We start from the raw sequence: 26,091 nt of genomic DNA on the forward strand, positions 1-26,091 counted from the left end.
TTTTTTTTAAGGTTTAACTGAATTTATGGAGATTGCACAGGCCAGCAGCCAGCTGAGACTGCAGGTTTTTAGCTCATATGCAAGTTAGGTGAGCACAAGTGAAAATTTTAGTGCTGGCAGGTAACTTTTAATTAAAAGGACAGGAGATCAAGACTTAAGGATTTCAGACCTTTGTTGCTGTAGGCCTAACACATTTTAAACTGTCTGCTAAGATAACTGCCACAGATTTTACATCTACTGGGAAGAAAAGAAATCAAGACATCACTAATGGAGAAGCACCTGGAGCCGACCGACGCAAAAAACACTTGAACACACAGCACTGTATTTGAATCCTGACTTTTGCCATCACTGCTAGCAAATATTTGGGCCTCTGAAATTTCAGTTATGGAAATATAAACATACATGTGGCAGAGGAGCCTAATCATGAGTATGAGTCTGTTGTCTGTTTAATAGGCACGTGCATATTAAAAGATTATACAGAATTACTGTAGGAACCTTTAGCCTGCTTTTGAAATAATGAGTTAGAATATCAGTAACAATAATAACACTATGCAAAATGCAGCACATCCAACATCGTCATGACTTCAAAGGAGCTACTGTCAGAGGAACACAGAAGTCTTAAAAGCTTTTACTATTCACATAGTGGGGTAGTACACAGACATAATGTGTACTTGTTTGATTTACACAATTTGTGATTTTATAGGTGTATTCTGTATGTTTAAACACCTTACAGAAGAAAGGAAAGCCATTAGTAGCAATAAAGACTCACCAGCAACATGAACAATGATTTTTCTGGCTTTTATTAATTGTTTCTATTATTTTGTTTAGATTGTTGGTTTGAGATACTGTAAGTGAAACTCTTCAGAGTTTTCTGCTTATCCACCCTTTTACAATACTTTTCTCTCTAGTAAAACGTTTCATTAGCTGGCCTGTAGAGGATTTTACTCAGCTCAGCAGAATATTTCTATCTCAGGGCAGAAAAATGTCTGGAAATAACTTAGAGGAGGGACTGTCACCAGATCTTACTACAGGACTTGTAATTTCTTCTTGTGTTCTGACGAATGCTGCAGGGCTATGTGAAATGGGAAAGCTGTACAAAAAGACACCCGTTTCAAACAGGTCACTTGAAAACTGAATGGCGTTTATGTGAGAAGAAAGTCTCCACCTTGTGTGCCTAACGCTCACAATGTACTTGGGATTTATTTCTTCACTTTTCTTGCGAGACAGAATAACAGTGCATTCATACCTGCAACATCAAATTCTATTTCCAAAGTGACCTTGTTGGTGATAGAAGAGTCTCTGAGCAGTTGATTGGCCTCATCAAACGTGCTGTCTTCCGTCGGGATACCGTTTATTGCCACTATTCTATCTCCTATTTGTAGCACGCCACACCTTGATAAACCATGAAACAAAACAACCATCAGAGGTGCACGTTACCAGAACCAGCAATGTCAAACACATTCAACCTGACCTTGAAGGACCAGTGTGGCACTGGAGCTCAGCAGTCTGCCCAGGCACACAGGGGGACGGAAGCTGCTGTCGCCCCTCTGCACCAAGAATCTATCAAGCTCCCTAGGTCATGCTCTCAAGGTGCTGGGACCTAGGAAGAGGGGCACAGCCCTCATGCCTCCACCCCACCTGGGAACACCACCTCTGACCGTGGGCTACAGGTGGTGTGGCTCTGCAAGGGCAGCAAGGACTTGCCTGTGCAGCTGCTAGTGTTCTCATGCCATGATTAAAGACAGACATGAGCGTAAAAATGCAATCAAAATGCTGCAATGAAATCATTAGTAAGTAAAAACTCTGGTACTCCCTGAGAGCTCGTTCTGTATCAAAGCTGACCAAAGCTGGATATGGCCTCCCCTCATGGCCCACTGAATTATTACTATCTTGACTTCAGCGAGGTGTCTGATATTTTTTGTTTCCCTTTTGCACAAATATAGCTTCCAGTCTCTTACTGGAGGAATCTGGATGATAAAAACACTGGTGCTTGTCAAACTTTTTACAGCTGATCAAGCATATGGAATATCATTGTCAGAACAGACAGTTTATTACTTGCCACACGTCCATTGAGCAAGGCCCTGCAATTTATCACAAATGGAAAGCAACGAGCCCCAAGTACCCCCAGGAATGCTCACCAAAACGTATTTAACAGTCAACTGAAAGAACCTCACCTTTCTGCCGGGCTGTCAGCCTCAATATAGGAAATGAGAGGTGGAGAAGACAAGGTCTCGGTAGCAAACACGCTACCCTGGAGCTGTATCCCAAACCCCACTATGGGGTCAGCTGTCAGCACTACTTCTGTGGTTTCTGTGTGGACGACCTGCCCAGCCAAACCAACAGTGCTAGAGGCTAAAGACACTATAAAACAGAGCAGACCAGGAGGAAAGACATTCACACACAGCAGAAATTTCATTGCTCTTTGAGAAAATTGATCTGTATGATAAACCTAGTCAACAAAACATCTCTTTTAAAGCAAATTTAGGCTAAAGTTTATAAATTATGTATAAACAGTTAAGACACATAAGAGAACAGAAGACATCTGGTTGTACAGTATAATGGAAAAAAACAGTTCTTGTACCAAGTAAAATAAATGTGTTTGACAGCCCTAACCCAAAAATATCAGAACACCCTTGAATTCTGTTTGTGTTAGGTTTAAGGCGTGGATGAGCACAATTTTCATGGGAGCTAAGGGAACAGGAGGCACAAGCCCAGCTGTTATTCAAGGCTGATTCCCACGAGCTCTTCTGAACATCTCACGGCACTGAATTGTTGTTAGTAACGAAGCATATGGCCCAGGCTTGCTTGCATGAAATAAGGATGCCTTCCTCCTGTACGTGTTTACTACACATCAGCAATTTGCCAGGCTAACAGGGTAGAGTATAAGAACAAATCCCTCTGTTTCAGCAACCAGTATATCTAAAGAGATAGTGAGAAATAAAAAGTTCTTTGGGGTCTCTCAAAGGAACTGGGGAACCCTTCTGTGAGGAACACAGGCAGCTACTTCTGTACTCCTGATTTACTACTCCCTCTATTCTCTTTTGTTCTGAATAGGCTACATTACAGAACAGATCAAGATAAAAATAACATTGAGATTTGATGCAACTACCTTTGAAAAGGAAGAGGCTGCACCTTAGCTTATTTGATCTCTACCTAAAGTCCTATTGTATCATGCACTGACTTCCCCTCGTGATAGGATACTGCCTTTCATTATGTCACACACAGAAAACTAGCTTTTTCAATTCCTGTTCAGACCAGTAAAGTAAGGGTAAGGTACTATAATGATAATCCTCCAACAAGGAGGATTCTGAATGTTTTTATGTTTTAACCTACACTATTACCTCTCCACCTCTAATTTCCTTCACAACCCCTTTCTGCCTGCAGTAGCTACTAAGAATTAGATAAAAGTTCAAGATTCATGTTTGTGGTTTATCTGAGGGATTCCTGATCTATGGATTTTTCTTCTTAGATGTGGAAAAAAACCTAGTTATTGTTTTTACATTATAGATAATCGCACAGCCGTACAAAGTTGTTAGAGTTTTTATAAGTATTCCCTGCACCTTGGGGCTACAAACATTACTTTTGCTCTGAAATAGTATAAAATCTGATTAAGTGGCACAGTCGGCAATGACAATTCTGTTGCAAAAGTTTCAGTTGCCAAAAAACTCATGAGACTCTCTTAGCAAAGCTCCTTTCAACTTTGAAATCGTCTTTTCTAAATTACTGCGAATTCTCACTCATAACTTGTTTTCATTTTCCTTTGTAAGAACTGTGTATTATTCCACTTATGCAATAGCTTCTTTCTTACAGTTTCTTTCACTTGCACTCAGTAAGACATACTTATGCCCAAATGCAAATACTAATAATCTCCTCTTAGAAATGGCCACCAGCTTTAGCATTTACTGCATGTGAGAAACAGGTTTCTCCATGTCTCTGTGCTGCAAAGGCTAAAATATGACTAAACCACATAAATTCAGAGTTAATATAATAATGGATCCCCTAATGCACGTTCCAGAAATATCTAAATATAGGGCATCCAAGCTCAGAAAAGTTTCCTTCTCCCTTTCTTTAAGGTCATACAACAATTACCTGTTAGCTCTGTCATTGCTTCCCTTCACTTACTTCTAATACCCTACCAGGAAGCTAAGGGTCTTACAACAATTATTTCAACTTTTAGGACAGCTAAGGTTTACATTCACAATGGGAAATTAAGTTAATGTTTGTGGGATTTAAAACTCACCCTGATAAATATTTTGATGATGTGGACACTTAAAAATGACAATTAGGAATTCCTCCCACCCCAAAGGAAACAAAACAGAAAGAGAACAAAAAAAAGCAGAGATGAAAATACCCTTTCCAAATCATGTGACAACAGCTATCTGCTAAGTCTCCATGGAATGCCACAGGTATCCAACACATGACTTGGAGCACACTGGGGTTTGTAACTCATTGCAGCCACAAACACTGCCATTTTTTGGCTACTTAAGGATTCAATCGATTTACAGGCCAGGAAGCAGCCTTATTGATTTAAAAAGGGGGCATGGATGTATATGTAGCTCGAGCAAACCCTGGTTGCTGCCTTCTAGAGGTACATGGTAGCATACTCATATAGTTTTCATTAAACTCTCAGCAACAGTCCTGGGGGCCTGTTTACAATTAACATAATCTCTGCAGTTATGTAAGTAACAATCTTGAATTTGAAGATTCTGTAGTTGCTACTTTGATTCCTGCAGCCATATGAGAAGCAGAGCAAGATGTATTTAAAGGTACACATACAGATTATTATGCTTGCAGTTTCCTGCTCTGACCCTTGAGAAACTGCAAAACATTCACTATTCCTCCTGGTAGCAGATAACTTGGATGTGCTGAGAAAACTGCACCCATGCATGTCTATGGCACTTGCTTAATTTCTACCTAGTAACTACTATGTAATTTGATATAAAATTGTATTTTGCTTTCGAGTACTAATATGGACCTATTACAAAATACTTCAGGATTTAAACTAAAACCAACTAATAAACTAAGTGTTTCCACAACGAATGCCATACTTTAAAACCAAAACAAGCAGAGGAAGAATAAAAATTGAAAACAAGTGGTATAAATAAAGCATGTAACAGCAGAGCATGCCTTCAACTTTTACCACCATATCTTTGGAAAGATCTGTGTAACTAATGGAATGATCTTAAAATCATGACCATTAAAGTCTTGTAACCCCCTGTACCATCATGATTCACCATCATGAATTTTGGCGTAATCACATTGTTATGCAGGTTTTCCTAAACAATTGGCAATGTAAATTTCATAGCACCCTTCACTGATACATTCTTTTCTTCCCAAATGGCATCCTAAAAGATCTATTAAAAGTTACATTAATAAAGCCGTCAAATAATCCAATCGGGCTAAAGAAAAAAATATCCCACTAAAATTAAGAGAACATGCTGTTCCTTTTCTATGAAAAAGACAGCGGTCAATGCTACCTGGGTCTCACGAGTCTCCCACGGAGGGAGAGGGGCAAGGTTTTCCAGGGACTGTTAGTGGATGGTGGAGGGGTACAGGACCAGTCCTGCTCTATAATCATCACTTGTAGCACATTCAGTCCAGTGTGGGCCTGTTAAATTGGCTGTTACTGCTTTCACAAGTATGGGTATAAGTCTAGTAGAGGGGGTAAGGAACTCTGCTTGGGCTGAAAAGCCAGCTCACAAACAGGGCTGGCCAGCTAGTGCCTCCAAACCAGCTCTGATTCAGGGTTGCTGATGCAGTCTCTGCTCGTAGTGAGGCACAGACTCACTCAGTAATGGGGCCAGTTCTACGTATTTTGTAACGCTCTGTAGCTACACCTCACAGTGCAAATGCAAAATAAACTACCCCAGAACAAAGCCTCATCCTAATCCTGCCTAGCTAAAGATTTGCTAATTCATAACAGCCTGTCTCCCTCAGGGCCTTCTGACTTGAGGAGCCTTTCAGGTGGGCTGCAGTGCTTATGTGACTGTCCCACTTATATCTAATGTCACTGGGCTGGGCTTGAGCCTTTTCAGAATAGCAAATTGCAGGGCAAGGCTTCCTTGAAGGAAAAATATCTGAAAAATATAACAACACAAGTAACAGCTGTCTCCAAGATCCATAATAGGATTAGTTTTCGGGATTAACAGTCCTATGTTGGATGGAACTACTATAATATAGCACAATCGAAAAACTACTTTTTGCATCCAGCATTATTTTACTGGTCAAACTAACTATTATTAGTGCAATATTACTACTGTTTCTCATGTGCATATGAGGATGTGTAAAAGCTGGACCTCTACTGATACCATAGCATGGCCAGACACACTATCTCCCTGTAACGCAAACTAATGCATTAGAAGCTAACATGTCAACACATGAGTTGTGAAAAATGGCTGATGGGATTAAAAAACAAAAATGCACTTATAGGTAAACATTATGCAATAATATTTGCTTTATGAAAGAAATAAGAACAAGCAAGCACAACAAAAACTGCAAGAAAGCAAAACCTCTCAGTTCCTCTCTCAAATCTTTCTTCACAATTCTGTGGCGACTGGCCTTATTTGGAGGTGACTGGTTTGCTCTGATTTTGCTATGACTACGGGAAATCTTTAACACAGGGCAGCAGCACTGCAACGCACAGTAGCTCAGCTTTTCTAGAGCGCATCTGTGAAACATCATTAGCCTGAGCAGATGATTTACAGTGCAGTTCTCACTTCCCTGTTCTGGAGGAACTTGAGCTGCCGAGAATCACATGAAGATGGAAAATCCAAAAGGAGAGGCAGCACTTACAGGGAGTCTGGGAAACAATGTGCTGATACAGCTACACTCTCTCTGGTCCAGTGACTACTTAGCAATATGCAAAGTGGAACAGCCTGAAATACATACACCCCTGCTGGGGAAATCCATGCTTTGAATCCCAGAGAGTGGTCAGAAACACAGCTATTTAGACTTCACCATTATTTGTTGCTCTTCCTCACAAAAATGACTGTACAGGTTATGGTGCAGATGTAAACATTAAAACTACCTAGGAGGTAGTGGCAAGCTTTTATCTTTCTGTAATGTGATGGATAGTTGATCTTACCAGCAATCTGTTTTTGACTATTCAGCTATGAATTCTATTCTCTGATGGAAATGGGAAGAGCTGAAGAAGGAATTTGGAAATCACTTCTGTAATGGTATAACAAACTTCCAGAATTGTCTGAAGAAGAGATTGCTTTATATATTTCAGATGAGACAGTTAATCTGCATGGTCTCTACTCATCTCATTTTAGCATTGGACAAATGTTTTTATGCAGATGTTTCCCTACATCTAACAGAAACTCCAATTGTTCTCTCTTCTTCCTAGTGTAGATATAGTGTATATGTCAATTGAGGTACTTTGTACCTTTTTTCAGTATCTTCCCCCTCCTCCACCCATTCACTGCACATTTTGAGCAAATGCTGTTACCACCTACAGGAGCTTTTGAAGTCCTTCTTTTTCATCCTCCGCCTCATCATTGTCCCACGTGGGCTGGTGGAGTAGAGGCTGCGAGGTAAGGTCCCCATGTTGAGGGAACTCAGGCTGTATGCACTCATGGAGGTAGGAGAGAAGGATGAAGACACCAGAGCTGCTGTAAGAAATCAAACACTTGGCATACAGCACTCAGTCTTCATGGAAGAGTGCGGCACATGCCTGTAAACTCATCAAAGAATCAAACAATGTGTATGATGCACAGGAATGGTTTGTGCACTTCCAATAACAAAGACATTAAACCACACAGGTGACCCTAGGTAAAAGTATACCCAGCATCTCATGAAAATACCTGCTGGAAGCTAACAAAGATACTGCAGATACAAAAAGTACATTCATAGTATACAACTTATTTTAGGTGAAGCATGTTAAATTAAATTTTTGAACACATATGCATGAACCAATGCAGATCAATACGTTTAGATACACTGATTTTAGAAAAGCCTTTTTGTAGTAGGTAATTTCTGACAAAAGATTTGTAAGCAATACTTTGCATTAAAAAATCATGCTTTATATACACTACTCAAATCTAATGGTCTACTCATACAGCAGAAGAGCTGATTCATTCAGAATTTTCGGGCCTTTTCCTGTCTCCAAAGGTTGCCTTGTTATGGAAAAGGCGTAAAATGTCAGAAATAACCTTGGCAGAGCTATGAAAAAGTGTAGCATCCATAAAACTGAAAAGGTTTTAGTGCCTGAAATGGGAAAAGTATGAGTGAAAGAAGAGGGAAGGGAGGAGGAGAAAAAGAAGATAAGAGAATATGTCAGCAGGAAAAAGCGTGGAACATTACGAAGGCTTTTTTGAGGAGGCGCTTTCTGGAATTTCAGGGCTGGCATCCTGCAATGGTCAGGGTGATAGGTGTTATAATGGTGGTAGGTGAGGAGGCTGCTGTGGCTGTTGGCACACGAATCCCAGGTAAGTTGCCTGTTGCTTCTTTGAACGTTCACTGCCCGCATGAAGGGATGATGGAAAATCAGAAAACAAAAGGACCAGAGAAGAGGGAAAAGTAACTGAATTGCACAAACAAAAAAAAAAAGAAGCCCAAAAATGAAAAACAAATTGAAAATAAAATAAAATAAAGTGAAATAATAAATAATCTGATCTTGTCTTCTAACCAGGGGGATGCTAACTTGAAGAACAGAAAGAGTATTTTTTCTCAGAATAAATGTTTCTGATGGGGTTTTTTTCTTTTCTTGTATTTGTTTTTAAAAAGATTAGTACTGAATCAATTTCTAATCTCACTCTGGCTTTAGCAGTTAAGATTCCAGACTTTCTTAGAAAATCCTAAGGTATTACATATGACTACTAACTGCAGGTTAATAAGTTTCTGCTTGCATTCTCTATACAAAAAGACCAACCAGATACTACACATAGCACTGCCTAGAATGGAGATGTGTCCTTGCCAGTCATTTCGATTTACTGCATTGATATTTTAATTTTGCCACCATCTATTGTTGGCATTATGCTATTCTGTGCAGTAAACAACCTCCCTGGGCCAGCAGTAGAAAAATCCTATCCTGAAGCCTGGTTAATAAAGTTGTTATTAATTACTTGGATGTGCAATTTAACGTTTGTGGGGGTTTGCTTGTTCTTTTGTTTAGTTTTGTGTGTGTGTGTGTGTGGTTTTTTGACCTTTTTGTTTGTTTGGTTTTTTTGGGGATTTATTTTTGTTTGTTTGTTTTTTAACTTGATCGTCAAAACTTTAAAAGGATCCTTTCCTGGATGAAATTTGAGACCACATTTGATTGCTGATTCTATGTATGGAGAGTCTGGGATATGCCGAAAGTGAAGGGCAGTTACCAAGAGAACGGGAAGCATTTCAGTTAATGTGTCAAATATTAAAGGAAAATGATTGAAGTCACCCTTCATTAAACACAGTCCATCTTTAAATTCAGCATAGCTGTGTCTTTGCTGAACATTTCAAACTGGGAAGTATTCACTGAATTTTTGTCTTAAAAACACTGAGGGATTCATGTGTACGATGGAACTTAAGTCACGGTCTCTGGCCCATGAGCTGTTACCTGTGTCTCTCTCCTACCTGCTATAGCTATAATAGCTGCAGACACATTCAACCCCATGTTGAATTTTAACAGTAGCCAAAGACATTGACTGTTTAGGTTGGACCCACACCTTGAGTTCACCTCTAGCCACACGAGACAAAACAAGAAGGAAAAGGGTCGCCACTGCAGCAAGCACTGCGCAGTGCCAGAAGAAAAACTATCCTTCTGTTTCACTTCACATTACATGAGAAATGATCTGTTAATTGTCTGAATATATTAACACTCCTCTGACTCAAAAGCAATGTCTGTCACTACAGCAAGCAGTATACACCAGGGAAAGGAAAAGGAGGGTACAGAGGTCCACCATGTCCCTGCAACCTTGTGCGGTGGTCGGGACTTTGAGGCCCTGGCACTGCCAGGCCTGACCCTGTGCCTTCAATCGGGGTGCCTTGGGCCCGTGTCCCTCACTGAGAGCACCCCTGCTGTGCCATGCCGTATGTTTGAATCAAAATAATCTGTGTTGTCCCTCCCTGCTCCCAAAAGATAACAGAAGTGAGGCTGGGGTGCGACACCAGCACCAGGGGAAGCACTCGGGGTAGCTCATGCACTGGCACCAGGGCCAGCGACTTCAGAGGCTTTGGAAACTCTCCTGTCAGCCAGAGAAGTCCCAGAAATGGCAGCAGTAGTCTGGTATGGCCATATGTGTCTTACAGACTCATCATATCTTCCCAGATGAAACTGCCTCTCGATTACGCACACAGACAGCAAGACTTCCAAACTGCAACTATGGTGTAAAAATTAAAATCTCTAAGAACAATGTGACCAGGTGGATTTTCTTTTTTTTTCCCAAGTTGCTGTAAGCCTTGTTTAATCAAAAAGACTGCTTCCAGCAGGGAATTATGCGGCAGTCTTTGATTTTTTTAAAATGTTTTATTTTCAAGCTGAGAGTAGAGATAAAAATGTCCTACAAAGTGGGAACGTACACAAATTCAGTTTGCTCAGCTTGTAGAAGGATAATCCCAATTCAACAAAAGTTCTGTAAAAGAAAATCCTATTGTGTGTAACCATAGTAATTTAGCGGTAATTTGAGCTATTCCAACCAGGGTTGTGTACAGTGAACATAAAACTAATGGGGCAGCAAGAGAAACGGATGTTACCAGTACAGTACAGAGGAAAAGATACCTGAAAAAAAAAATCTGGTTTTTAATAGTGCTCTCCATTTTATTTTAGGGCTAAAATTTCAATTTATTTTATATACTGACTTTCCTGCCCATTTTAAATTCATAACACGTTCCCATAAGACCAGTAACTGAGCTCAACGGATACAGCCCTAATGACTCAGCTTATCCCAGGCACATAAAGGGAGCTTTTCAAACTCTGCAGCATCCAGGGCATATCACACCTGATGAAAGGTTGTTTCCACAAGGGAACAGGCTTCCCTGAAGCATGTTATATTTTGAATTGGTTGTGATATTTGAGTAGCACAACCTGGTGAGGGGATGGGAAGGGCTGTAAACATCCTAGTTATTCCGCCTTACTTAAGAAAGCAACTTTATTACCTTAGGGAGATTCCTCCCCAAAAGGTGCTCTTACATAGCTTTTGTAGATCCCCTTGGTATGATTTTGTAATGTCTACTTCTTAACCCTGGCATGGCAAGAGCACTGCTTTTTTCTAAGCATTTACACTGGGTCACGGTGACCAGCACATTAACAGCATCAATTTATTTTAAATGTTAGTTAAGAAACCGACTGCTTCAACTAATACAATCATCTACACAAATCTTTGTCCCTGGTACTCATCTTCCCAAAAGAAACACTCTTCAAAGGTTCCAGAAATTGGTTGTTGGACATCTTTGCTTCAAAACTAATGACAGGTCTCTTTGCAACATACTGTCATAACTGAAAAGAATGGAAATACATTGCAAAATTTGGTCTTCATCTCATTCTGCTTCTGTAGTATCACTCCCTGCTCCCTCGCCCCTATAACCAGCTTAAGTAGAAAGGGGCAAGAGGTGCAGCTGAATATGGAAGAACACGGTATCACAAGGGTTACTTTTTATTCACCTTGTTCTAGAAGAAACTAGTGTCTCCTCAGCTACCAGTTCAATATTCACCACTCTGACAAAATGACTAGATTACTGCTTATCCAGGGACAGCCTGGATTTTAGAGATGTCCAAGAACATTTACCATCACTGATACTTTTAGGCTTCAGAAATCTTGTCTTGGTCTAAAGAAGGCAGAAGCACAGTACCACAGGCTCAGAAAATGGTACTACTGGTTCATGCTGCAACACAGGTATCTGTTCTCTGTATATCTGATAACCCTTATTACTACTTTGATGTCCATCAATATGTGGTATTTTAGACTGAATTTATGAATACTGTGAATTAGTCACTTTCTCGGGATTAGTTAGAAGACAAGACAGGCAGCTCCCATCTTCAAATACTAAGACATTACATATAAATTTGATTTGAAAATGGAAAGCCATTCTCTTCAAGCATGTTGGCATGAAATAAATATCACAGTGAAAAAGGGCTAGGATCTAGGGAACTGTTTTCAAACAAACCTTTTTCATAAGCACTGACAATGAACCCATGAAGTAATCTCAGAAGTACATTAAAAGATGATGGCAATAAATAATAAAGCCATTAACAAGAGGAAACACGTGGGGTTTTTTTGAGGTATTTTAGGGGAAAACAGGTGTTATTAGTGAAGTGGTCATTACAGACTATCAAGTCAATATGCTGAAAACAAGTTGACTGTCATCATTCCTCCCCCCTCTAAATTCAAGAAGCAATTCAGAGATTCATTTACTGAAGCACCTATTGCCCCCCGAAATGACTGCAACAGTAGAGTCAACAGGTGTCTTTATGTACATCTACAAGTGTGCAGAGCCATTTCTCAGTTAAACATTTCCCTCTCTCTCCATAGGAATCTCAGAGGGTACATTAAGGTGGAGAAAACACAGAGCTTCTCAGAATTGCAGAAGCATAACCTGGGGAGCTGAAACAACATTTACAGACATAACTGCCGCAATAGCTTTCTTGACCACTCAGCAAGGGCAGGCAAAGTAAAAGACAGAAAAATAAAAGGGTATTTGGTGCTACAGATTCTCTTACCATGCTCTGGGCCTTTCAGTGCTAGTCGTGTCTGGTGGTGAGGAAGGATCTCAAGTTTCACATTATCTGCCGCATTAGCCAAAAATTGCGTTGCTTCTGCCAGCGTACAGTACTCCATGCTGGTGCCGTCAATGGACAGAATATGGTCTCCCACATGTAATGCACCACATCTACATAAAAGAGGAAAAACTCGGTATGATCAGGTATGCTCTTTGGTTGGAACATGAGTTTTACTGCCTTCAAACAGGTCATGAAAACTATGAGCGTGTTCTTTTTTTTTTGAGAGAGAGAGAGATTTGTGTTTTGTAGGCATTGTCACTGGTCAGACTTTACGTCTATTAATACAAACCTTAAAAACAATTCAGTTAATACAGTATATGCCAAGACATCACTCACAGAACTGGAATGGGGTAGTTGACTATAAAAATATGTGTGAATGGCAGCAGAATAAAATGAGAAGAGCTTAAGGAGACTCAACTTGGTCACGTATCCCTCACACAAGCGCCCAGTTCATCATTTTTTGAGTTAATAGGTCAAACATTTATTAGTACAAAAGCTGTAAATGATGATGAAATTATGCAGTAGTCAAACAAATAATGAAACCAGGGCTAGCATGGTGACTTGAGGAGTGGGGTGGGGAAGGGGCTATCTGCTAAATCTCGCTGCACTCAAGAGACTGGCTACTGGATGAGTGGAGAAATGCAAACACAGCAGTCAGCATCCCGACGTACCAGTCAAGTGGACAGCTCCTTTAATTGGTTACCCCCTGCGAAATGGGAAAAAACAGAGGGAGAAAATTAAAGCATCCTGCACCATTGAACTGGAGAACACCCCTGGATCAATGGCCGTCACTCTCAAAGTTTCTACTGTAGGGAAAAGCCCACAGAGGAGCTGTAGACTCACTGCTACAAGTGGGTGCTACCAAAAGCACCATTGTCAGAGAGGGGTTACAAAGCAGGGTGACTGGGGACATGCAGGAGGAATTTGCTGCCAAAACGTAATATTCAAGGATTTTTTAGATAGAGATATGTATATAGAAATATACTGTATATGTATAAACACATACACACACATACGCACGCACCCCAGAAAAGATCCCACAGCTCTGTTAACAGAGGCTTAGATCATTGGGGTCAAATATCTATCTTTTTCTTTTTTGTGTTTGTTTAAATGGTTTCAATGGTTTCAATTAAAGGATTAAGTGAAGTGGAAAAATTACTGCAAAATAACTCCAAAATACAGAAGCCAGTCTTCCTAATACCTCGGTCGTATTCTAAAATATCAATAAAAAAAATCTAGACATAAGGAGTTCCATTTCCCTGTGCCACAAGAATAAAAGAACACTCCAAGGTTGCAAAGCCCTGAAATTTACTTCCCTTGACAGCTGTTCCATATTGTATGCTTACTTTAAGAATTCCAGTGGGTTATTTATTTTTTTTAAAATACTAATCTCTGCTGCAGCATTTAATAGCCAGAGCAGACCTCTAAGCTTCTGTGTTGCATAGTGCAAGCAGACAGTCACACATTACATGGAGGGCTGGCTTACGTCATTGAATACAATGTGAATAAACTAAAGTAAATGGTGCCCTAGAAGTCTTAAACTCAGCAGTATGGAACAACGATCTGACAAAGTGCTAATTTTAAGACCTAGCAACCTTGAGAGCATCTGGTTCAGTCAAATTCGTCAAAAATGGAAGGGTTTCCTTAAATCAAACCAAACAAAAGTAGAAATAAAATGGATGTATGAACCTGCAGTGCCAGCCCTCTGTCACACTCACCTGTCTGCAATACTCGCAGATTTGATTTTGTCTATGACAATGACCTGCTTGTTGCAGCACATCGAGGTAGATAGTGCAACCCCAAGAGCAGCACCAGGAGTTTTGGCAACTTCAACTAGCAGCGGTCCAGACGCTGTTGCTACTGAATCTGTTAAAATCAGACAACAAAAGATCAGTATTATACCAGCGTGGTACTTATGCCATTTCCACATTTTCCCACATAAAATCTCCATGGCTATTCTATTTCTCTAACCAGAAAACATGCCACATAAAGAAATTCTGGTATAGCATCAGTCTAGGTGTCAAGAATCAGCTCTTATTGTTGAAACCCATAAAAGCAAGAGGAGGTTTGTGAATCCGGGATGTCACGAAGCTTCTGAGTGTGTCAGAATCAGAGATGGACAAGACTAGGAAACCAGAATGTGTTAGTGAATCACTGTCTTCAACAACTAAGCTAAAAATCACCTGGAATCTAAAACAGGTATGCTGAAGAAACGGAATGTATAAAAAAGTAGAAAATCCTCTGAAAAAATATAAATTGAAGTGAATAAGATAGAGAAGTATGGTAAATGAATTTTCAGAAAAGAAGAGGAAGGTCTGTGGACAAGAGCTGCAATAATTAAATGAAGAAGGTGAAGGAAGGGTCTACCAGAAATCCCTCACAAAAAAGAAAGGACAAATTAGGAGAAAATGGAGAAAGTGCAGGAGGCATGACAGCTAGAAATAGTAGCAGTTAAAGCAAAATGCATATGAGGAGGATCAGAAGATTCTTGTAATTTCCTGTCACTGGATAAAGTACTGACTTGCAACAGGGCACAGACAGTAAATGACCAACACTGAAAGAAGAAAGCAGAAAAACAGGAGGCAGCAACAGCCAGGACTGATGACAGTGGCGAGGAACTATGCCCAGGAGAGACAAGTGCTAGACGCAACAAAGGAAAAAAGACAGCAGGCTGCTTGCTAAATGCCAAAACAAAGCAGGCAGTCATAAGGGTGAAGTACATTCTGGAGACCGCCTGAGAATTCTTAATAACTGATAACCATCAGTCAACAACTGATCTCAGTGGAGTAAGATACAGTAAGTGAAGGTGTCCTTTAAGGACATAAAAAGATAGAGACAAGGAAAGTGATACCAGAAGCCTTTGGAGGTGCTTACAATCAGAATAAGGAAAAATGAATAAGCAAAGACATACTGGAGTAAAGTTACCAAATGTCCTGTTAGCAAAGAGGAGAGATTTGTGTTCACAGAGTATTCAAACCTGCTGTAAGAATACTAAGAATATGTCCAACTGTGATGGCTCTCAGAAGTCCCTAAGACTACAGCTGTAAAAGAAGTGCAGCTGGGCTTCAAACTACAGAGGAAAAAAGACATATGTCAAGATATTCCATTTAGTCTTAAATCCAGAAAATTAGTCAAAAAATGTAATTGTGATACAGAAGAGAAAGACTATGAAAGAGAGTATTATCATACAAAACTAACAAGCTATATACGATGATACAAGAAACGGAATGAGAGCTTGATTAACTAACACTCAGCTCAGGTGCTCTTCCTTAAGTGCAATAGAGGTCAACTGAATCTAGAAACCTATAATATATGGAGTGAAAAGAGATGCTTGGATGGAATAACATACAATACCAGTAAAGCATCAATTAATTATCATAGAACTCCTTTTCCAGCCCACCCCCACTTGAAACAACTTTTATATTCCTGTTGTCTTTTTTCCAGTTAGAAACCTGAGAGTTTGAAGGGGAGATCTGGTAGTTTTCAAAGTGCCTGTGAATTCTGGGTGATTCATTTTTCTGCCTGACTGGGACTGACTTTTTAAAGGCTGAATTTCCACAGGCACTACCAAAATAAGCTGCTCCATAAATTTGAACTTTAAACTGTGATCCAAAGGAAGAGAGTTCACCCAGAAGCAGTTCTGCCTGGAGCTTCAGGCACTAAATAGCTTTAAAGTTGGATGAACTATTCTCAGCAGCTACCTGTCTTTCTCTAGTAACTGAAGAAGGAGGTTATGACAATCAAATTCCTGTCTTAGATGCCTTGGTTAAGGGCCTAAGCAGGATGCATTCGATGACTTGCATACAGCCAAACAAGCATGTGGGGCGGAACAGAATTCAGGAATTCCCAATTACCATTCCTGTGCTGAGAAACAATTATTTTCTTATTGAATATTCCAGTAGCGTCTGGAACTATAAACAAGCTCACATTTACAAACATATGGGAAAAAGACTCCCAACAACATTTGTCATCAGTACTGTGACAAAGGTTTGAACTCACATCGATCCAGAAAATGGTAAAGCTCAACTTGTTATTGGCCTATTGGAAGTTCTTTCTGCAACAATTGCCTTGAGGAGAGGAAACTAAATGCAAGTATCTGTTGAGAATGAGTAAATCTTTCAAGATGCTGCTCCAGAGTTATTTGAGAAATGCACGATCAGCTTATGCCCTGGCATTATTTCCCAGGTGCCTGCTGAAATGCACAGGGAAGGCAAACCAAGGCAGACAGGATGAATAAATAAGATAACTACATTAGCAGAACCAGAAGAGAAGAAATGGAGTGTGTCTAACTGTGGAAAATAAACATAAGGAAATCAGAAGGCAATGATCAAGCACACATTCCCTCACAGAGAAGGATTAGTTTATCATGTTGAAGTAAAGGATGGATATGAAAAATGAATCATACAGGTATAAATTATTCATGTTTGAAGATGTTTCAGTCATTAAGATATTTACACCGTGACTGAAGCACTTACACACTATCTTGATTTATTGGCTAGGTAATTACATGAGATATACTGATGAATGTTCGCGTGAAAAATGCTTTAGATTTTTGATTTTGTTAATCATTTTTCTCACTTTTGAGCACTACATCTCAATCAGTACAAGAGGCTTGATTAAAACCTCCCAGAGGAAGCAGCATTGCTCTCTGCATGCTAATACATTTCTTCAGCTAGATAGCAGCATACCTTTTTTATTTGACAGCTTAAATCACTGGCAACAAGGGGGTTTATTCTGAACATGCTTTTACGATGTGTAAACATACTATATGATACATAAAAAGTTTTGGATAAAATAAGCCGTGTCACCACCCTCCTTCACGTCAAAAGATGATCACAAATGATTTTTCAAGTTCAAAAAATACTTTTTTTAGCCTGATAAAGTGATCACCTTACACGTGTTTCTTTATGTCCTTGTAAATGAATGTATCTGCTAAACCTTACCTATCCTCATGGCTTGTTGAGACCAGTTCAACCACTGGTGAGCAGTGGAGGACAGAAAACCTCTTTAGGATTCCCACAGTGGGGAAGCTAAAAAGCGAGCTGATCTAATTAGGCAGCAGAGGATCTACATGTGACACAGTATCTATAAATGCCCTAAAGAGGGAAAAGATTGAGTCACAGCATCCAATCAATAATGTTGCTAAATTCGCAGGAAACCAAACTTTAGCTGTTTATGATGCATTTTTTTTTTTTGCTTCCCAAAGCCTTCTTGTACTTAAAGCTGGGAAGTGCTGCTGTACTGTGGGCTTGTTCCTGTAGGAACACTGAGTTCTGTTGCTACTATTCGTGCTCTGAATCTTCTCATTTCTCTAACTGGAAGGTTTTGGGTGCTTTCTTATGTTTTTTTCAGAAGTCATGGCAACACAAGGTACAAATAGGTTTCTCTGAGCAGCTTCAAAGAGCCAGACAAGGAGGAAGGATTACAAAACAGATTTTGACCTTAAAGAACCAGCCAAACCAGCTGAAACACACAGCTCCACAAGACTGCTATTGATCTTGCCTGGAGGCTGCTGTATCTTCTAGCAACGATCTGAGTGACAAACAAGTGGATACCTTTCTATCTCACTCTAACTTCCCTCTTGCAAAGCTTCTTCCCTATTAGGTGTCCACAGGCTAACATTTTTTTCACCTCAAAATTGTATATAGCAGATCCATGTAGCCTTCTCTGGGGTTGTGATTCTCTGACTGAAAGCAGTAAAAGAAAAAAAGAATATAGCAAGTCTGCGCTGGTTCAGATCAGTAAATAAATGCATAGTTCCTCAAATCTTGCCTTTATCCAAATGAAAAGTTTTAATACTTCTGTAGCAATGCATTCACAGATATAAATGTGTCTCACTTCTGCCAAACTAGAAGGCAGGATTTCACATAAATTATTTTTCTTGGTCAAAAAAGCATGTTCTCCTGCTCCTCACGTCTTTCTTTGTTGCCTTCATACAAAATCTTTGCAGCCTACAGATAGCAAGTAGAACAACCTCTCCCTCAGGTAGGAGCTTTCTTTTGTCCATTCAGTTCTCAGTACACCCCATTCTTTGCCCTCTCTATCTTTTTCTGTAACCCTAATTTTAATACCCACTACCCATGCACCTCATAGTCAGACTAGTCGAGAAAGCATAATGTTAATTAGAAAAACGGGACACCCAGATTATATTTGCAGAGCAGCAAGCCTCATTAAGCTCCGGTCATATGACACCTGGACGTCTTTCTATAATCCTCCTAAAAGGAAAAACTTCTTTTAACCCTAAAGCGCAATTTCTGGTACCAATATTCAAAGACTAGACCAGTAGCTGGCTGGATCAAAGGTGCATTGTAGTGAAGTTAAGTTAGATTGTTAAGAACTGGAAAAAAAACAAAAGCTCTGACACTGCTTTCATAGCAAAAAGTTAGAACATATACAACAAATCACTTTGAAGAAATCAGTCTGAATGCCCTGATCACTCTCCAACACCCTATACTTTACTCTTGGTTTCCTCTATTCTCTCTGGGCTCTTTTTTAAATTAACAAAAATCAATTATTCTTTTCCAGCACCCGCTCAACAATCACACATGCTACAGCTCTCATGTAAGTGGGACAGTCACTGATTGTTCCCCCAAGAACCTGGTGAGTAAGCTCTCATAGAACGACCCTCACAAGTCCTTAAAAGCAGAAATGCACCATCATTTCCTTGAACTTGCTTTCTTTAACAAAAATACAGCAGAATGCAGGGAGATGTGTATATTCATTGTATATGAGCCAGTGCAAGTGACAGACAGGGTTCAATAAAACACTCTACTGCAGTCAGTTCATACTCTTGAAAGGCTGAGACAGCCAACTCGTCACTGTCAGCACTCAATGCACCAGTGGAAGGTACATAGAAACCGCAGTGGTGAGTCTGGTGTGTAAGGCACAGAACGGGATGACAACAGTTCCAGCATCTGCAGCCAAACCTGGGCCTTTATTTGCCATATCTGTCTCAAGGGAGTATTTACTAAATAACTGATGGTGGTGAATGCACAGCAGGTGTAGTTGTGTCAGTCCAATCACAATCAGTGCATTAGGGATTAGCACGTTTTCTGTATTAAGTAGCAGAAGATGAAACATTAAAAGCCTTTTTTTTTTTTCCTCACAGAAATGGCTCAGAATTTCAGATGTCAAACATACCATAGGTTTATCACCATAAGCTTTGAGTATTTGCTATTTCTTTCAAAAGCTAGATTGCTGAAATGCAAAAATCAGAGTTAGTACATTTCCTACAGGGAACTTAAAATCCATGTCCAGTTGCACAAATCTGAGCTGAGGTAACCAATAAAAAGACCAGGCAGAACTTCTAACAGGCTGGATGAATTTTGCTTCTAAGACCTGTGGCTTTAGCAGTGATGCTTTCCATACAGACCATTTTGCAAGGTCCTTTACAGCACTTCTCAGTCAACAGTGGAGCAACAGAAAAGCACTCAGGGATTCTGTGTGCATTCACGTCCACTTTTCTTCATTAACCGACAGACTATTCATTACTGTCATAAAGTATCTTAAACTGCACTTAATGAATCTTGTCATCTTCCATGTGGTTTGCTTATTGTATTCCTAAGGATTATTTTTTGTAAATGAAGACCAACCCAGAAAAAACATTCTTTGTGTCTATTAAAATGCCCGCCAAGACTGATAAAGTTGTCCCAAGTCCTCACAGCCCAGTGGCAAGATCGTATCCCCCTCTGCGACAGGGAGACTTATAATCCTCTGTTGTACCATGGCCCCACTATTCCCCTGCTCACGATTCCCTGAGACTGCCCCAGCGATAGGTGGTCGGCCTCCCCAAACTGTCTGCCTTTGCCATTGTCTCCAGCAAAATGAGCCAAAACCAGAAATGGCACTTTACTGTGCAAGAGAAAGGTCTGCTGGGAATGGGGGAGCTTTTCTCCTCCTTTCTCCTTCCTCTCTGTGCCCCTCCGCAAACACCCCTCCTTTTCTTTCCCCAGGTTTGTAGTTCACCAGATCACAGTTTCAGAGAGATGAAGAAAGCCACTTTTGGCATTGTTTTTCAGACACATCCTAGAATATTCTTTAGGCTATCTTGCTAACACTGTAAATTTCATTTGTAGGGGCATTTTCATTCAATCACATTTAACATCAACTAGATGATTAGCTAAGTCTCCCTTACAGACACAGAGAGCTGACTAATAGGTTGTTTTTTGTTTTGTTTGTTTGTTTGTTTTGTGGGAGAGAGGAGGGGCACTTATTTATGTAATACCCTTTTGTTGTATTCCAAAGATAATTTAATCTCAACAAATGCCTAATCTCCACCTTGGGAAAAAAAATAATATTAATTACATTTTTTTTAAATGATCCAATTAAGAAATTGAGATTGGGATCATGGGTCAATGTTTTCAAGAGGGAAAGCAGCAGCAAGGAAGAGAGGCAAGAATAAGATTTCTACAGACTCTAAAGGGCACAGGAACAACATTTAAGATGTCCTACAGCTGGGTAGTGCCATTATCCCACAGCCTGAGCAATATTATTTGATTTCTCATACTTTTGTGACTGTAAAGGTCATAAATAAACCACACACAGGGTGGTGATGCACGACACTGGCTTTGGTATTCTGCTCTACTAATACTGGATAATGTTTGCACACTGGCTTTGTTCATGCTTCATTTAGCAGAGTAACCTTTTTTATATCAGATCTTACGGGAAAACCAGAATCAGTGCCAGCTAGCAAGGTCTGATAATGATGGCTGAAAAGCAAAAACTCATTGACAGTGTTTCTAATTCTCCCCTGAGTGCTGGAATACAGAAAATATTAATAAGCTTAATGACATGTGAGAGGTTACCCTAAAATATATTTTGGAAGGGAGTAAGCTGGCATTATACTTTGCAAGCAATATTCGGGAAGAGAGGGTGGTAGTTTCTTTAACAATAAAACAACTACCTAAAAATTGAATATTTTTCTTATTCAAAGGCTCAGTGGCAGCCTCCAAGGCACAACTTATAACCTACCATAAAATGCGTGGTTCTAGTGTTCGCTTGATTATGGCGTATCTGTGCGTTTCAGGCAGGCTGTAGAGTGAGCAACAATTGTTCTAATTTTACCCGGCTCAGCTAGAATTAGAGGGGCAAGTACATTACTGAAAAAAAAGTAGCCGTTTTTCCCTTATTGTCAGCAAGAGAATGGCACTAGATCTGCTGGGCTACTAATTGAAATAAAGCTCACAGAGTCGACAGAAAACTCCAAAATTGCTGCTAAGGAAAAAAAGAAAAAGCTACCAATGGCATTTTACACCCTCTCACCTTTAGAATGATCACATTTCAAAAATGAAAAATAGGAATAATTTCAAGAGGATGCCAGCAGAATGAGTGATAGTGAAATCAGAGGGACCTCTCAACCTCAGAATGGAAAATGGAGACATTATTTTCTAAACTAATGTGCCGCCTATCTCCTCTCCTATACACAAGCAATTTGACATTCTTGTCAACTGACTGTCAGAGACTTTTGATTTCCATCTTCTTGCCTAATTCCTTCAGTTCATTTATATGCCAAGTTCTTCAAATCGAAAGCTGAGGAGCTGCTTTTACCTAATTTCACACTTTGCAGCCTTAGCCCCAGCATCCTTCTCAGCTCAGAAACGCCTGGTAACCAGCTGAAGAACCACCCCACCTTCAAAGTGATCACACCAGTATGGGTGGGGATGTACTCAAAATCTACTTGTGGACTTTCTTTCTCAGATTTTCTCTCATGTTCAGACCTTAAAAGACTTTCCCCAATTCTTGGGTCACTCCTTCCTCCTAGTAACTCTGTTTCATGCTCAGACGTCTTTCGTTTTCACAAGTTCGCTCCCATCCTCAAAAGCTATATTAAACCCCAATCTCTTCATTCATCCGTACCTTTATTTTTGTGTGCCCTGTCATTTTAAAACATGATTTCTCTGTTGCTAAATTTACAATAGACAGGGGACATAGTGGATGGAGCAGATCCTGGTTCTGCCTCTCTGAAGGTAGTCTGAATGCATTTTAAATAAGTCTAGGCTCCGCAATTTCTTTCCTTTGTTATCTGAGAAATGAATACTACATAGAAAACTCAGATAACACTGGGTATAACTCACAAATAATTATTTTTTAAAACCATGTCTCAAAATTAGAAAGCGCAAATAATATGGAAACTCCTCTTTCTGAGACTGTGCAAAACAAAACACTATTTCCCTATTGCACAAAACATAGGTAGAATCACAGAAACATCGAATCATAGAACAGTTTGGGTTGGAAGGGACCTTTGAAGGTCATCTTAGTACAATTCCCCCTGCAATGAGCAGGGACATCTTCAACTAGATCAGGCTGCTCAGAGCCCCATCCAATCTAAAACCTTGAACACTTTCAAATATGAGGCATCCATAACTTCTCTGGGCAACCTGACAGATACATACATATGTACAAAAGAGCTTCTGATACATATTTTTTCTTGCAAGTAGGACAGGAAGTAAAATACACAAGAACCTTGATTTCTTCAAAACACTCCAGCCCTTGCACCATTCTGCATCTGACTAATCGCAACAAATAGAACAAATAAGGACAATCTGCATCTCTGCCTGCAAACTAAGGCACAGCTGGTGTGTCCAATTTTACATCTGCCAGTCTCAAAAGCATGTCTGTAAGCACACATTACTATAGAGAATATAAAGTACTGCAGTACCCATAAATTATGCCTATTTGCCATAACGACCCTAAGTTTCCATCTAATGGGAACACCAACAATTAGAGTGGGACTGGATTCTCTTCAAAAGCCCACAGAGCACAAAGCCCCTCACTGCCAGCACTTGTCAGATGGGAACAAACACTGTGAACACCCAAACTTTGTGTCGAGCTGACAGTTCCCAGCTGCGTAGAGTTCTACCAGAATAATGACACGTTGGATAATCCCAAAATCTTCAGAGCAAGTGTGCCCTGGACAGTTTGGATATCTTGGTACGTGCTGATGTGGACACAATCAAGGCAGATAAGGACACATCAACGCTGTGGCAGTGAGACACCTGAGCTGTCCCTGACTCCCCGCCACAGCGGTGGGAGCTGAAGCCCTGGAAGCAGCAGAGCCGCATGAGTGAGGTGACAGGTCTGTGACAGCCACGTCTGTTCTCCCCAGCGTGGCTGACCCAAACGCAGCCCCACTTTGGCGTGGCTGGGCTGCTTGGTGTACTTGAGGTGCAAGACTAGACCTTGCTCAAGGGTCCTCTGTACTGAGCTATACTGTTTCATACATTCATGATTATTTATTATTTGCATGTGTTAGAGACCTCTGCACACAAGCTAAGTGCAGTATCTGCCTTGGAAAGCTGACTTTGGGTGTGCTTCTGCTAACGTTGAAATCAATAGACTTGGTCTGGTTGAACAGGCAGGAGGTTTCAGACTAACTGAAAACACTAGTCTGCAAAGCCTACTAGGTGAGTATAAACCGGAAGAAAAATTAAACTCTACATTGCTGTCCACAACAGATAATATGAATTTCTGACACTACAAGTTCATACCATGAGTACCACATTTTTCCCAAAACAACTTTGGTCTCTTTTTAATAATCTGTGCTCTAGCACAGCTGCCTTATAAATAATTGGTGCATTGGCACAGCCATGTTATAAAATGCTACCGTGCAAAAGGCCAAAGCTGAGATCTGACCTTGATATTTATGCACTGAGTAGCGGAATGGGAGTTTTGCAGCTCTCAGGGGTTGCACGGGACATTTCGCCCTTCAGTGCCAACCACTCATGAAACAAAACTTCCATAGAATGAGTCAGGAAACAATTTTATTAACTGCCCTCTCTTTCTGCTTTGGTATTGCCTGAGCAGCAGTTCAGCAAAAACATTTGAAAGAAACAGAGAAAGCAATTTAGGTAAATTGCTGTCAAACCCAACACAGAAGTCACACAGAGCTATAAGCTCTTTGATCCCTCACTGCAAAAATAATCCAGGATTGCTTACCTGTTGCCTATACATTTCCAGCTTTTCCCTTCCCAGTGCTTGTTCAAAGACATACAGAAACAGGACTACTGGGACTATTCACATATTTAAAGAAGGTCTCAATATCCCTTCGCCTCTGCAGCACACATTTCCAGCAAAAACAATTCCCCATGTTTCTTCTCCCCAAATCCCAACCAAGCAGTAACCTCTGGAAACCCAAGCACCCCATGGCTGACGGAGTCCCAGGGATGTGAAGCACACCCTTTCATCTGCTGCCCCAGCAGGCAGCCCATGGCCAGGGTCGCCCTTGGCAAGGCTCCTGTGCGGCTCCTCTCTTGCCGCTGGACAAGCCATTGACCTCCTGCCAGAGCAGCTCCTGCTGCCAGGCTCGGAGGGACTCCAGGTCCAGGTCCTCTCATGCCCCTGTCTGATGACTCTTTTCCTTTTGAAGATGTTCCAGTGTTCATAACGTACAAAGCTTTGTAATTCAATAATTACTGAATTTGTGTAAAGGAGAAATGGTGGTAAAGCCTTTTCCATGGTGTTTTTTTTTTTTTTTTTTTTTTTTTACCAGTGCAAATACACCCAAATTTACCTAAGCTGTAAAACCCTTGAAAAATTAGAGGTCATGGTGCTCGGAAGGCGGCTATTCCTTTCAACGCTGCTGACTGTAACAGAAAGACTGTGTTTATGCAAATTGTAAAAACCCAAGTGAATTAAGAGTTGATTAAAATCAGCAGAAAATCAATACAAATCATTATAAAAACACATGCACATAAAAAACGTCTCAGAAGTGTCTGTTTACAAACAGAATGATGTTAAAAGGAAAATATTATGGTCACCATGTGGGCACAAAGCACTTCATACTTTATGAGCCTCAGAATGAATATTGCCTGGATGAACTTATTTTTACCTCCCTTCTTTAATTAATCACATACTCTTCTTTCTTCAAGATCCTCAAGTGCAAGGTAGACAACGACTATTTAACGATTAGCAACACTTTTCCCCTTTTTTTCCCATGCCTAATTACTAAACAGTGTTCTCATCTTTCTCTGAGCATATGTGGTGAGGGAGAGCTATTGTATGGTGCAGGCCCTGAATATTCATTACAGCACATGTTTATTAATGATTTTATCTTATAACCACCCTTTAGAGCAAAAGCGTGGCATTTTCCCCACTGTATAGATAAACAAATGAGGATCAAAGAAATGAAGGTGGAAAGCATCCATTATACTGGAGAAGCTGATCTGAGATACCTGTGCTGGGAATCACTTGTTCAAAACGCAGGCATCCATAGAGCAGACCTGGGGTAGCTACACCTGAGCTGGAGGCTTAAACTCTCTCTACAACCAACAGAGAAAACTGGTATTTAAAAATGTGTTTCACCTGCCCTATTTTAGGCATCTTCATCAAGATGAGACAAGGTATTTTTTGGAATATTTCTCTCACTTGACTGTTTTCCAGATCCCTTAGCACCACAAAGC

The 26,091-nt window shown here is 40.3% G+C and overlaps 1 protein-coding gene across 1 annotated transcript in view; it reads right to left on the minus strand.

Moving 5' to 3' along the window:
• GRIP1 (glutamate receptor interacting protein 1) overlaps positions 1-26,091 on the minus strand; it is a gene marked incomplete at both ends in the record, with an annotated part of 224,859 nt that overhangs the window by 34,994 nt on the left and 163,774 nt on the right. The window contains 6 exons of the mRNA XM_082060197.1: positions 1,247-1,392; positions 2,175-2,361; positions 7,458-7,613; positions 8,305-8,460; positions 12,635-12,804; positions 14,413-14,560. Coding sequence (XP_081916323.1) covers positions 1,247-1,392; positions 2,175-2,361; positions 7,458-7,613; positions 8,305-8,460; positions 12,635-12,804; positions 14,413-14,560 — 963 coding nt within the window. The remainder of the gene's footprint in view (positions 1-1,246; positions 1,393-2,174; positions 2,362-7,457; positions 7,614-8,304; positions 8,461-12,634; positions 12,805-14,412; positions 14,561-26,091) is intronic.

Source organism: Streptopelia decaocto, assembly GCF_964273445.1.
Source record: "Streptopelia decaocto genome assembly, chromosome: 1".
Taxonomy (NCBI): domain Eukaryota; kingdom Metazoa; phylum Chordata; class Aves; order Columbiformes; family Columbidae; genus Streptopelia; species Streptopelia decaocto.